Source organism: Mya arenaria, chromosome 14, assembly GCF_026914265.1.
Source record: "Mya arenaria isolate MELC-2E11 chromosome 14, ASM2691426v1".
Taxonomy (NCBI): Eukaryota; Metazoa; Mollusca; class Bivalvia; order Myida; family Myidae; genus Mya; species Mya arenaria.
In genome coordinates, this window is record NC_069135.1 from 39,712,446 (window position 1) to 39,727,410 (window position 14,965).

The 14,965-nt window shown below is 35.4% G+C and overlaps 2 protein-coding genes across 4 annotated transcripts in view; both read right to left on the bottom strand.

Annotated features, from left to right (window-relative positions):
• Window positions 1–14,965, bottom strand: part of LOC128217263 (heat shock 70 kDa protein 12B-like) — a 241,572-nt gene that overhangs the window by 42,301 nt on the left and 184,306 nt on the right. The window lies entirely within an intron of this gene.
• The window catches only part of LOC128217264 (heat shock 70 kDa protein 12A-like), a 32,265-nt gene that overhangs the window by 12,024 nt on the left and 5,276 nt on the right, over window positions 1–14,965 (bottom strand). For 2 of the 3 annotated variants that reach the window (XM_052924291.1, XM_052924290.1), the window contains exons 2-4: window positions 9,962–10,262; window positions 9,250–9,468; window positions 8,704–8,839 (exon numbers count right to left, since the gene is read on the bottom strand). In XM_052924291.1, coding sequence (XP_052780251.1) covers window positions 8,704–8,839; window positions 9,250–9,468; window positions 9,962–10,252 — 646 coding nt within the window. In that variant the 5' untranslated portion in view covers window positions 10,253–10,262. The remainder of the gene's footprint in view (window positions 1–8,703; window positions 8,840–9,249; window positions 9,469–9,961; window positions 10,263–14,965) is intronic. The other variant, XM_052924292.1, reaches the window with a different exon arrangement.

Consider the following 14,965-nt stretch of genomic DNA (forward strand, 5'->3'; position numbering starts at 1 on the left):
TCATCCTAGTGAAGAATCATTTGAAACCAAAGCAGAAAAGGGTGAGTTTGACCAAATATATCAATTACAACATGAGGTACAAAATATTGCTGAGAAACAAGTAAAGCAGCAGCAGCAACAACAAGAGTTTTAAGAGTTACAAATGAAGGATCGTAAAGAGTCTCAAAGCAAGACAGCAACATCAGTGATGCTTCCAAAACTTGACATCCTTTCTTTCGGTGGTGACAAATTACGATGGACCGAGTTTTGGGATTCATACGAATGTGCTATTCAAAACAATGATAAGCTGTCGAAAATAGATAAGTTCAATTATCTTAAAAGCAAGTTGTTTGGAGAAGCAAGAAAAGAAATATGTGGTTTTGCCATGTCGAATGGTAATTATGAGGTTGCAATACAAATTCTGAAAGACGGATTTGGTAAAACACAGCAAGTAATTGATTTACACTACTATAAGTTAATCAATCTAAACAGTGCATGCAACAGTGTGTCAAGTTTGCGGAATTTCTTTGATAATGTTGAACGGCATCTCAGAAGTTTGGAAGTTTTGAAACAAAATACCAATCAAGCCGTGTTTATATCTATGATTCGAGCGAATCTCCCAGAAGAAGTTCTGCTTCAGTTGGAAATATTGAATGGTGCAAATAATAAATGGTCAATAATTACATTACGAGAGAAATTGCTTGAGTACATAGTTGCTCGAGAAAAATCAAGATAAAGAGTAACACAGAACAGATCATATCGTGGGTACGATAATGACCGAAAGTTTAATACCAGACCTAATGCAAGTCAAAGGCCATCAAGTTCAGCAGAAGTATTGATTGTTAACACAAAACCACATACACAAACAACACAACAGTCGAAATCTAGTCAAGATTATTCTGAAAATTGTAGGTACTGTTCGAAACATCATTGGGGTGATGAGTGCCCACAGTACAGCAATTTGAGTGCACGAAAAAAAGTGCTTAAGGATAGTTGTTTTCGGTGTTTGAAAGTGGGGCACAAATCGGGAGAATGTAAACGTAACCGAACGTGCGTTTACTGTGGCGAAAAGAACAGCCATCATAAAAGCTTGTGCCCAAAACAGTTTAAAGATGCAGAGTCGAGTGTTCACTTAACGGAGGAAATACCCGCTACAGTGACTGATGTTCCAGAAAATGTATTGGTCTCTTCTGATGAAATGGTCTTAATGCAGACGGCTAAAACAAAATTGAAAGGTTTACACAGTAACAAAACCCATGAAGTTAGAATCTTATTGGACTCAAATTCTCAAAGGTCTTATGTATCAGAGGCGCTCGCGGAAAAGTTAAAGCTAAAACAAGAAGGTAAAGAAGAGATAAATGTCATGACTTTTGGTAGTGACAAGTCAAAGGTAGTAAAAACCAAAATATCAACAATACAACTGAAATTGAAAACAGGGGATTACATGGCCATTTCTGTGAACATCGTACCAGTGATTAGTGGAACTATTCATAGGCAACCAATAAAACAACTCTCCAAAAACGCCAGTCATTTACTGACATCGGTAGATTTAGCAGACGACGTAGCACATGAAAGTGAATTGTGCCAAATAGATTTGCTCCTAGGAAATGTCTATTATTTAGATGTGATATTATGCCAAAAATTAGAAGTTCAGCCTGAATTGTACTTACTGAGTTCGAAATTCTGCTGGAATGTAGTACAACGTACTCATGAAGAAGAACAAGCAAATCATGACGTCAATATGTTGATCATGACGTATGGCACTAACTCTGTCATTACACCTGCTTTCGCTACAACTGACAAAAGCTTGCCATCGGTGCCCGAATTTGAGGATTTCTGGAATATCGAATCAATCGGCATACATGACGGCCCAACACTTTCAAGTGACGACAAAGCAATGGCAACATTTAAAGATACGTTAAGTTTCTGACGGTCGTTACCGGGTAAAGTGGCCCTGGAAAGACAAACAGTTAATTTTGCCAGTAAATCGTCAGTTAGCTGTAGGCCGACTACGATCAACAGTGTCAAGAATGAGAGGAAATCCGGAAATGATAGCAAAATACAATAATGTGATATAAGATCAACTCAACAAAGGCATCATTGACAAGGTCAAAACATGTACCGGAGACATAATTCATTATCTACCTCATCAAGCAGTTGTTACGCCTTTGAAAACAACTACAAAGCTGAGAGTTGTTTATGACGATTCGGCAAGGCCAAGAAAATGTGATGCAGGTTTGAATGAGTCCCATTATAGGGGCCCCGTAATGCTGCACGACCTTTGTGGGATGTTATTACGATTTCGTGTACACAATATTGCATTGGTTGCCGATATTGAAAAGGCTTTTCTACAAATCGGCCTCCAACCCAGTGATCGTGATGTCACACGTTTCCTGTGGCTCAAGAACTGTGACACACCAGTGATATCTGATAATGAAAACATCGAGGAATACCGAATTTGTCGTGTCCCTTTTGGGGTTATCTCTAGTCCTTTTCTTCTCGGAGCCACCATAGAAACACATCTAGATTCGTATCAGAGTGAAGTATCACAAAAGATCAAGAACGACATATACGTGGATAATCTCGTCACCGGAGCAACAAGCATATCAGAGGCTATTGAACTCTATAACACTAGTTAACAAATGTTCAATGACGCTTCTATGAATATTCGAGGGTAGATATCAAATACTGAAGAAGTAAATTCAGTGATCTGTGACTCCGATAAGGCAAACTCTGGATTAATGAAAGTTCTTGGACACAACTTGGACACAAATAATGATACAATATCAGTAAAACCATCATCAATACTAGAAACCAGTGTTCAAGTTGAGACAAAACGCACTATATTAAAAGGGATTGCATCAATATTTGACCCGTTAGGCTTGTTTTCACCAGTTATGTTAACGGGAAAACTCCTCATGCAAACTCTGTGGAAAAAGCGTTTAGAATGGGACACTGAACTCGATAGTGAAGACAAATGTCTTTGGGAGAACATAAAAGAAAGCTTGATCAAGTTAACTGACTGTAAGATACCAAGATGTGTAACAATAAGCACTGCAGGAGAAATAAACAAGCGCAACATTGTGTGCTTTTGTGACGCTTCTGAGAAAGCATACTCGTGCGTAGTTTACCTCCAACAAGACAGTAGATGAAGCAGAAGCAAACTTAGTGTTTACAAAGACACGATTAGCACCAATCAAGGAATTGCCATACCAAAACTTGAGCTTATGGCTCTGGTAGTTGGTGTGAGATGTCTAAAGTTTGTTAAGGAGCAACTAGAATTAGGCATAGACGACGCGGTTTTGTTCACGGACTCAACGTGCGTTTTGCAGTTGATTAGTTCAAAGAAAGACTCTTCTGTGTTTTATCAGAAATAGAGTGGCCGAGATAATAAACCATGAAAATGTAACATTTCAGTATGTGTCAACAAAGCAAAATCCAGCTAATTTAGCTACACACGGGATTAGTTTTAAAACTTTAGAAAAAAGTAGCTTGTGGTGGCATGGGCCACAATGGCTACATAGAATGGCTGAATGGCCGAAAAATCGCACAAAATATGGTGCATTGTGTAAAACAAAAGTACAAAGTGATGACGTAGAAATTGGTGATGTATATGAAAAACAAGTAAAAAACGATGACGAATTGAATTTAGTTATCAACAAAACAGAAACAAGTGACCCGTGCATTTCACGTATCATTGAAATGGAAAGATTTTCTACTTTAACAAAATTGATACGTGTTACCGCGTAAGTTTTTCGGTTTATCAAAAAGTTACGAAAGCGTACGGATACAGGTGGTCTAAAGAGTAGTGAATTGAAAGAAGCAGAAGTGTTGTGGCTGAGGACAACTCAACAACATCATTTTGATGATGCCATCGATGACATAGGAAATAAAAAGCCAAACAACTTTCAGCGACAACTTGGACTATTCATAGATGACAAGGGTCTCGTTCGTTGCAAAGGGCGTATGGAAAACGCAAATTTAAGTTTCGGTGCAAGGTTTCCAGTTCTAATACCGAAAGCGGACAAATTCACAGAACTACTGATAGTGAAGTCTCACAAAGAACTTTTGCACAGTGGAGTATCACAAACGCTTAGCAAGATACGTCATAGATTTTGGTTACTTCATGGACGTGCTAGTGTTAGACCAGTTTTGAACAAGTGTTACATTTGCAGACGTACTGAGGGCGGACCGTATAAAATGCCAGATATGCCCTTTACCACGGTCACGTGTCACCGAGAAACCAACCACCGTTTACACACACGGGTTTGGATTATTTAGGTCCGTTGTATATCAACATAAACGATGGTTCTCAAAAAGTGTGGATTTGCCTATTCACGTGTTTAGTTACACGAGCCGTGCACCTCGAGTTAGTTCAAAACATGACTACTGAAGAATTCTTGATGGCGTTTAGACGATTTATATCCCAAAAAGGAGTACCAACAGAAGTGATAAGTGATAATGCACTTTAATTTAAGGCGGGAAACAGTGTGTTAGAAAATGCTCTTAAAGGGATACTTAAGTCAGTTGACGTTCAAGATTATTTGTCAAATTAAGGCATCAGATGGAGGTTCATTGTAGAACTCGCACCTTGGATGGGTGGTTTTTATGAACGTTTAGTTGGTCTAGTTAAGCGTTCATTGAGGAAGACACTTGGCCGGAAATTGTCAACGAACGCACAACTGCAAACGTTGATTAAAGAAATAGAAGCAGTTGTCAACTCAAGGCCGTTAGTTTACGTAGGTGAGTATATTAATTCTAGTATAACTATTACACCTGCACACTTTATTTCACCAAATTTAAGTCTGAGCATCCCTGACATAGAAAGTCACGAGGACGATAACTACACGCCAGAAGCCTCTTATGCCTCTGACTTATTGAATATGTGGAAAAAAGGACAAAAACACTTAAGTACCTTTTGGAAATTATGGCGTGATGAATATTTATTGAGCTTACGGGAAAGAACACATATCAAATTAAAAGGTAAACGGATACAGACCAAACAATCACCAAATGTAGGTGACATAGTTCTTGTCAAAGACGACTTGCCGCGCGGCTGTTGGAGGTTAGGAAAAATTATTTCGTTGGTTCAAAGTCGTGATGGGAACATCAGGTCTGTAAAGCTATGTTTGCAGTCAGGAAGAATAATGGGACGTGCACTTAATGTACTCTATCCCCTCGAGATATCAGAATCTTCAAAGTCTACGAGTGATTGTCCTAAAACCTCTGATGAAAATGATGTTATACCACCAAGAGTAGTGCCTGGTAGAAAAGCTGCTGAGTGTGCAAAAAGACGAATAAAGTCACAGCTCATGGACGAGTCTTTATAAAATTATTCAGACATTTTTTTGGGGTTATAGCCTCTTATTCGTTATTTGGTGTTTATAGCCGCAGTGTATATAAATGCAATAGCTCCGTGGGAGTAAGCTACAATTGCACGAGGAATTGGAGTCAAATACTCGTGGTGATTTTATTCATTTTAACACATCATTTAAGTCAAAATGTTCGTATGTGACACTTCCTATCATTCGTACAAATGTAAACGTAATTTACAAAGGCATATTAAAGAAAAACATCTTCAAATGGAGCATTGGGAATGTTCTATCCCAAACTGTTATTCAAAATTCATCAGGAAGAAATATTTGTTTGAACATTTAGTTCTTAAGCATGATTTGTCAAAGAATGAAGCAATGAACCTCAGCATCAAGTGCTCGAGAAAAGGACCTAAATCCAGTGCGTTTTACGATGAAGTCAGCGATGATGACTCTGTATTCGATATTATTAGTGATATTAATAATAATAAACGCCGGGAAGCAGTGTTCCCGGTCTGGACAGACCGGAAGTATCCGGTTTGGGCCATTCAGGAAGTGTCCGCGCCGACGGAAGTAGTAGCGCCCGTGTCCCTAGAAGCATGTTTTCAGGCTGAGATACCAGAAATGTTCCTGTGAAAGGGGGTCTTTCTAGTTGTGTTCCCGGTCGGAATAGAACATTAGTATATGGTATAAGTCAGGCCGGAAGTGTCCGCGTTGGCGGAAGAAGCATGTTTTCCAGTAAAAGTGTCCGTGAAAACGGAAGTAAAAGTGGTTCCGGTAAAGTCACCGGAAACGTCCGCTTCAGCGGAAATGGTGTTGATGTTAAAAATAAAAGTGATTCCGGTAAAGTACCCGGAAACCCAAGCAGTACCGGAAGTGGTGCTGTCCATCCTTCGTGTTGTGCCAGAAAACACCCAAGGTATCAACCACCTGTGGAGGAATTCAGCGACGATGACAGTAAATGCACCGCTCTAGTGCCGTATGTCCAGCCCTTTAATGGTATTAAGAAAAAAAGGGTATGGTCGCTCAAAATTACTCAAATCATTGACAGGACTGGTGGAATGGACTTTGTTCAATCAGTGCAATTCGACGAAGAATATAGTGAATGTGTATTATAAATAATTATAAAAATGTATCACTGCACTGATAGTACTTTTTTTTACTGCTAGGTAGCAGTTATTATGTGATATGTATTAACTATTAAGTAACGGTCTTAATTTTTCATGTATAAATATATATACAAATGTTAAAAATATGATGAACAATTGATAAATGCTTTGCTGAATAATACTGCAAGTAGCAGTTTTTAGTGATTACATTTGCATTTGAAAAATGTATTTGTTTCATAAATATGTAATGTTATTATTTTATATATTATTGTGATTATTATATAACATATAAGTATATCTATATTATATGCTACTAGTATATGTCTAATATATTATTATTAATTGTTTCGGTGGGAGTGTCGCAAAATGCGAATTACACCGACGGAGGCTCAGACGGAGGCTCCGACAGACCCGTTCCGTCGGAGCAGTTCACGATTTGTGCATGTTTCTTATAAACATTTCGCGCCATAGTACACGGTATATAAATGGGCTTATTTCATGTCTGAAGTAGATCTTTCGGATTTTTTGGATATTACTTCTTTTGGAATATTCTGGAATAACTTTGTATTATTTGTGCTAGCTAATTAATATTTAACATTTGTGATTTTAATTTTATTCAGTCTTCAAAATACTCAGTATAAACATAAAAAATAATTAAAACAAGAAATCAAACTTCAAAGTGTTTGTTGTGTTATAATTAAAATAAGTAATAAATTCAATGTGGCGTTGTTCTAAGGGGGCAACTAAGAATATAAACGATCTCCGCTACATACTGTCGCGTTTTCATCATCGTACTGTCGCGTGTTCACCTTCGTAATTTTGTGATTTTTGATTTTATCTTTGTACTATCGAGTATCGCGTTCAATATCAACACATTCATAGGCGATGGCCCTAACGGCATTTCGTAGTATATTTGTTGCACCGTAAGAACCCCGGATAGCCCATGAAGGCCCTTGACTGAATTTCCTTGATAGTTCTGTATAATGAAAACTGACGGCCATGTAATGCCTATTGACGAAATATATATATATATATATATATATATATATATATATATATATATATATATATATATATATATATATATATATATATATATATATATATATATATATATATATTTGCAATAAAGTTGAAATATCAAAATTATTATTCTAATCGTTCTGAAATAGTTCGGTTCCTTTTTTAAAAGAAACGTAGCAGTCAGTGTGACGCAATAGACATTTCTGAAATAATGTCACTGAACGCCATATTTATGATGCGAAAAATGTCTGTTAAATTTTAGCATAAACGAGATAGAACTTTTTTAAAATTGGACAAAAATATAAGTTAAGATCAAAACTCATTTCACTCTTGATGACATGAATTATTTTAAAAGACTGCTTTAAGTAATCACATTAAAATAAATTTCGATCCTACATTTATATGCAATGCCTTTTGTTTTAATGAGACGATCCAAGGGCGTGAATAACACCAAATTGGATGATGGGGAACGAAAAATCCTCATGTTACAGTTTCAAAAGAAGCAACATGACCCTGACAATATCAAAATAGACAGATAATTGCGTTTACGAAATTTCTCTCAATGGTTGGTGCATTCTTTAAATTTGTTACATATACTTCAAATGCATACCTCAAAGAGCGTGGTCCCCGAAAACATTACACGTGTGATTGAAACCGTAACTTATAAAATAACAATATCAGCAGCTAATTATCATAAAGAAGCAATGCGTCGACATACAAATACATGAAAGTAAGTGTTTATGTATGACGTCAAGTTGAGTGTGCTTTCTAAATATATGTTCCAGTTTTTAAAGCAAGTACATCAATAATGAGTAAAAATGAACATAAGAGTGCAAAAAGTATATTGATACTAACCAAAAGCGTTCGTACATGTACTGAAAATCGTGTTTTCCTGTGTGATAACTAAGCAAATAGACATTAACATTGTAACGGAAGTGGTCATCTATTGGATGTTTAATTTTAAGGGTTGTTTGAACATACCTTTAAACAAAGCTATCATATCCGTTGACAGTTTTTGCTATGCAATGTAATGATTAGGTTTCAAGAGGCCTTATTCAGGCTTCTATATATTTCTTTATTCGTAAATATAATCAACTTTACCGGCCTAAACAGAGAATGCTTCTACCATACTTTTTTCATTTAGCGCATAAACCATTATTAAATAATAACATATGTTAGTACATCATGTTTATGCTCTTGATATATTTGACGACGATGTACTAGTTCATAACGGATACGATAAAATATTACTCTGCGTCTGTGCAGTTTTCTGCACTTACCTCCTAAATCAATGACCATATACTGATTTCCGGTTTCGGCTAGCGCAGCCTTTGTGTCAACATCGAGTGTTTCACACCAGATCGAGGCTGCTTCCGGTTCGGGAGCCAGTGTTACTCGGGTTTCATCGAGACCAGCCTGGAATATTCAAGCATTAACAACAAATATATATAAGAAAAAATAGAATTGTTTAAGTATTATGGGATATTTTCCTAGACAATTGCACTAAAGCAGGACATAATAGTTGTATCTATGTCTAATCTAATACAATTACATTTGATTTTTTAATAAATAGGCATTTCTGAGGCGTGGCCAGAGGAAGGATCCCGTAAGCGACACTGCTGCATATGTTAGAAACAAAATGCTTAATTTTCGATAAATGGTGGTAGTCAAAAGAGACTCACGATTCGATAAAGGCACACTAAACCCAATCTCAGTATAGAGTTATAAGCAAAGACTTTTTATTACACATCTGGTAATCGATATGTTATCGTATGCGATTAATATACGCCGATATATGCTGTGTCCTCTTAGTATAGTTTCCATACCTCTCTAGCAGCCGTTCTCATAAACGCCTTGGCACTATCATCCCAGATAGCGGGCACTGTAATGACGTAGGAAATTTCTTCCTCTAAAAGCTCCACTGGCTGGTTTTCTACCGCCTGCAGGAGATGTTTATGTAGAAACCTAATCGCCATGGAGAAGATTGGTAGGGCTCGATGAGAGTTGCCTTCTATATCATCAACAGATGTGGCTCTGGAAAGGTGCTGCAATAAACAACCATGCTATCACTTTAGTAAATTCAAAAATTTAACCTGATACTGTGGCGAGAAAGGTAACCTTTTAATACTAGCCAACATATCGAAAGATGTGTAATCTCTTAGATTAGTTTTAGCTCATCTTATAACGATGCAAGCTTTCCTTTTTGCTTTAACGTCGATGCAGACGTTGTCCTAAATATGTAATGTCGATGTTCCTGTACACTCTGTTAAGGGTATGTTCTTGTTATTCGTGTGTTATTCGAGGAAGTTAAAAGTCGGTGTATTTTCATATGTGTCAATATTATCGTTTGCGGCTATTAACCTTAACCTTGGCCATAGCTCTAAATATATAAAGATTTAAATGTAACTTGGTATACATGTATCAAGTGACATTGGTCACATTCACAAAAAGGCTCACACTTATCGTTTTAGTAATTGTTACTGCCTAACATGAATAAAACTGATTTGCGCACTTGCGTGTTTGACTGTTGCAAAGTACCTTGTTGTTGTGTAAAACCATCTTAAAACGCCTGAACAATCGCCATCCTTCGTGTTCATTGTCTTCGGCTTTACTCGCATAGCTGTCCTCAGCTTTAAAACCAAAAGAGTCAAACTCGCCCTTTGGGTTTAAAAGCACGCTTGTTGGGGTCTTATGAGAGATGAGATTTTCGGAATGCCAACTCCTGTTTGTCTGCACTTTGAGCCGCTCACATTGAAAGGAAAACGCATAACCGCTGTACGTGGTCCCTAAGTCGAATGCAGCAACCAGTTGAATCTTCGCTGTCATCATTCAAGTTGGACTTTTAAAATATGAAATAAACACGATTACAAAAGAACGCTTGAAAGCTTATATCAAACTAATTCAAAATAGAAATTAAACACACGCACATCGAATAACTTTCTTGTTTGAAATTATAGAAAATTAAAAGCCATTCACAAAAGGTGGTAATCAAATATATAAACCGTGCCAACATTTGACACAACATTAAAAACTGGTTCGACATACAACACTGTCATACAATGTGTCTTTGCGATCTCAATAGTATTATGTTCATTTATTATGTTTTGGAAGATGAATTTCATTTTATACCTGAATGCCCTTTGTATAACGATTTACGAAAATCATATATCAATAATTATAACATAACGGCGCAGGAGTAATATAACCTCATGTATTTTTTTTCATATATAACTAGTGTAATAACTATGCAAATTAGGTAACCGCATCACAAAAAAATGTATTCATACGCGCTGTCAAAAAACGTAAACAAACATCAGAAACAATGTTTCAAAATAAATTATGTCGGTCTCAACAGACTCAGCTCCACGATGAAACGAATGGTGAAGCAGGCTGGGCTTAATCCAAACAAACGACCCTTTGATCACAGCGCCACAAAATACCTTGTCCAGGAATTGAATCATGAATGACAACAATGTTCTTGCGAACCAGATTATGCAAATATCGGGACACAAGAACATTGCATCTTTAAACAGCCATAGCCACATAAATCTAAATCAACCCAAGGAAATATCCAACATCCTGTACTCCAGTGAAAACACATGCACAATGCTCAGTCTATGCACACAGTTCGCAAGCAATGCACAAGTTCACACAGTCACTGATTCCACATGAAATTTCACTTTCAACATTGACAACATTTTTGGTGCTCCAATTCACGTAGGTAAAACTCATTGTGCGTATCCATCAAAACGACAAAAATCCATGATGTATTCCAACAGCTACAAAGCAAATTCGAACTACAGAAAGCGACTGTGATGCTGACTAACGGTCTTTTCAAACTTCAACCGCCAAATGACATGTACACACTCGCGTGATTACTTATGACGCCACGCAGTTATGTCATTGTTCGTATTATTGATTTGCTTGATTTAAATGGATTGAAACGTGTATTCATTTTTTGTTTTAAGAAAAACCTTTGAAAAAAAGGTTGATAATTGAGACATGAATTATGGTTTTTATTGTAAATAAAATGTTTTTTGTATTTTCTTTCCTGCGGAGGCATTCTAATAACACTCAATTTAAATTCTTCGCTCTATGACACGAGAATGTGTATTGAAGAAACTTTGATCTAGATTTTGACCGTAATTGAGTTATGTTATGAATAGAATCTCAAATTCGTGATAATTTTGTATCAAAATTATTAAACTCGTCATTTAAAAACGATAAAAAACTCGCCAAAGCCTCTTTTTAAAATGAACTCATTTAATAAATTTGATTCAAAATAATCACTCATTTGAGATCCTCTATGTATTATCGAAATAGACCAAACGTGCCAAAATTTGTTTAAATAATGCAATCCGAAAATGTTAAAGTGAATAGAAATTTAGCCATGTATGATAATTATGCATTTATTTTAAGAAACAAGTTATTATTATCATTATTATTTTGACTAGTGATAACCTATAGATATAAACGTGTTTTTCACACTGATCTCTCGCTGTCATATATTTTCATGTATTGATTTTACTCTACATGTATACAATAGTTATTAGTTTTGTATTTTATGCGATGTCATATATGTTATGTATATTATAAGTATGTCATTGATCACTTGACATCTTAAATATATATATATTATGTTCTCAAATGTATACACATGGACAGTATGTCTACATGTATTTCTGAATAAACCATCTATTATAAGCATGCTATTAAACTGATTCAAGTGTAAAAGCGAGACATAAATGTTAACAGTAGTAGAAAATGGATGGAAGCGGGAAAACCCTAACTTTACTCCTAAATGGATTAGAGTGGAACTTCTCTTTGGGAAACTTTGCTCCTTTAGGAAACTTTGCCTTTAAGTGAGATTTTGCATCTGGGAGTGGGCTACACTTATATTGTATACTGTGTTGATCCTTTGTGATATAAGTAAAATAATTTATAATGATGCGAGTGTTTGTAAGAAAACAAAATTGAAAATTGTTGTAGAATTATTTTGTCTTTGTAGTATAAAGGAAACAACTGCTACATTACACGACATGGATTACGGAGAAGAGTTATTCTTCTTAACCATGGTCGCTGGGTTGTGATAGTACTTTAAATTAGTACTTTACCTTGGTTTGCTAATACCTGATTATTTATTTATTTTTTAAAAGTCGAGGATTATAAAGAGACTTTTTGTAGCTAAATGCTCATTTAATGCTAAACTAGTATCCTAATAAATCATGGATCACTCGCTCGTCTAGTTGCAAAATAAACTGCAGAATTTATACGTAGTGGGTCTTATAAAGATGAATTTGTATTTGTTAAACATGACACACATTTTAATAACTATGCATTCCTAAAGGGCGTTATGTATTTTTGTAAAAGTATTTATTTTTGTTTTTCGTTAATTATGTATTACCGCCACTCTGTAATATAAACATATCATTAACTTCTTTTGAATTGCTTGATAAAAATGTTATATGATCTTCGTTCATGCAATCCAGTTTTCATAACTATTATTTAGAATAAATTGGTTTCCAACACATTTCAATATACAAAAGGGTTCAATCGGAAAAATATGTAAAATTATGCAAAAGAGTAGAATTTCCCCGAGGGGATTCCCGCTCCCATCCATTTCATACTACTGTTAACAACTAGATATAACTAACTAGCAACATACATTTAGCATGTTTTTAATTCAGAAAAAAAGAAAACAACGTCATTCAAATAATGTATGTACATTTATTTTAATATGTGACTGTTTTATGGGATTTGGGTAGAATTCGATCGTTGGCCCGTACAGCTACAACTACAATTATTTTGATATAAAAGAACACTGTGCATAGTTGTTATTCTGTGTTTTACCCACATAGAACTGCAAGTGTCAGTACTAACAATTATAAGTAAGGATGAAAGGCCTTACCCGTTCCATCATTTCAGAGAAAGAAAAGACCGAGAACCGCAGTGCCTGTTTTTTCGCTGACATAATGGACAGTTTGAGGCTTTTCACTTACTTAAAACATGTAAACAACGAGGTCCAAATCATGAATGTCATGGCGCTATTGTCAACTTATTGGACACTATAACATCCATTTAAAAGATACTAATCATGCAAATCTTATAGGCAAATCAAAATAATTTTACGCTTATATACCTGTACATATAAATTGTAAATAAGTCTATTGGTTATTATTGAAAATAATCATCTTTAAAATTAAACCACAAACGATATATAACAAGTGCATAATGTGTTTTCCATTGTGCATTATTCGCTATATATGGAAACTTTTTAAGATTTTAAATGTTTTCTTCTCTCTACGGGACATACAACAAATAAATATTTTCCTTTTCCTTAATGGCTGTGCGACCCTCAGTCACATCTTCATTTTGCATTGTGTTGTTACACCCTAAAATTCGGAATCTTATAAAAATTAACATTTTATAATTATTAATTTAACCTAAATAGAAAAGGGTTTTAAAATTAATTATTTTTAAATAAGTGCAAAGGTTTACACAATACAAGAAAAAACAAGTAGTCAACATACTTCTTGATTCTGCAGTATGTTAAAGACACCTTACTACTATTTCTATTTGAATATTAAACGGTCGGTAGAAATAAAGTACAGATCACGTACCATTAAACCATATACACTTGTAAAAGAACAATGGATGGCGTCACACACATGTGTCAGTACTAACAATAGGTTAAGGACTAATATACTCTAAACTAGTGATACACAACATAGTTAACAATACAGACATATGCAACACGCATTTTACATAATTTTGATAATAGTGTTAATAGGAATGCTCTGTGACTGAAATAACATACAATGGGTATAAATGGAAAGATGCTTAGAACCGTACGATCCATGTATATCTTTGTAAAAGCAAAGATAAGACATATGAGAAAACAGAGTTCATAGAGATATCAGTGGGCAAAAAGCAAGGAGAAATTTGTTCGCCAATTTTTGGGTCAATGTTTATAGATGCCTCAGGTTTATATCTGGATATAAATATAACAAGTGGAATACCTCTCAATGACGTAACATTAATTTTATTGTTGTATGCTGATGACATGGCAATATTTGCAGAAACGCCAGAAGAGATTCAATCACACTCAATAATCTTAAAACCTACTGTGATGGGGGGGGGGTCTAAAAGTGAACGTTGAAAAGAGTAAGGTTATGGTATTCAGACGTCGTTTGACATGTTTGTTCTAACGAGAGCTGGAAATATGGCGATGTTTCATTAGAGATTGTTGATGATTTCTATTATCTGGACCTTTTTTCGTCAAACATACAAATACTATGTCGAATGGCTTTAAAAGCAATGAATGTGCTTCTTAATAAATTGAAAAAGCTTATGTTTAGTCCTAAAACAAAATGTCCATTGTTAAATGCTTTTGTAACGTCAATTATGAATTACTCATCTGAAGTTCGGGGTTTTTCTACATCGAAGGAAATTGAATGTTCTCACTTAAAGTTTTGCAAACGGATTTTGGGTGGTTAACCATCAGTATGCAATGCGGCAATAAATGTGGAGTTAGGAAGATAC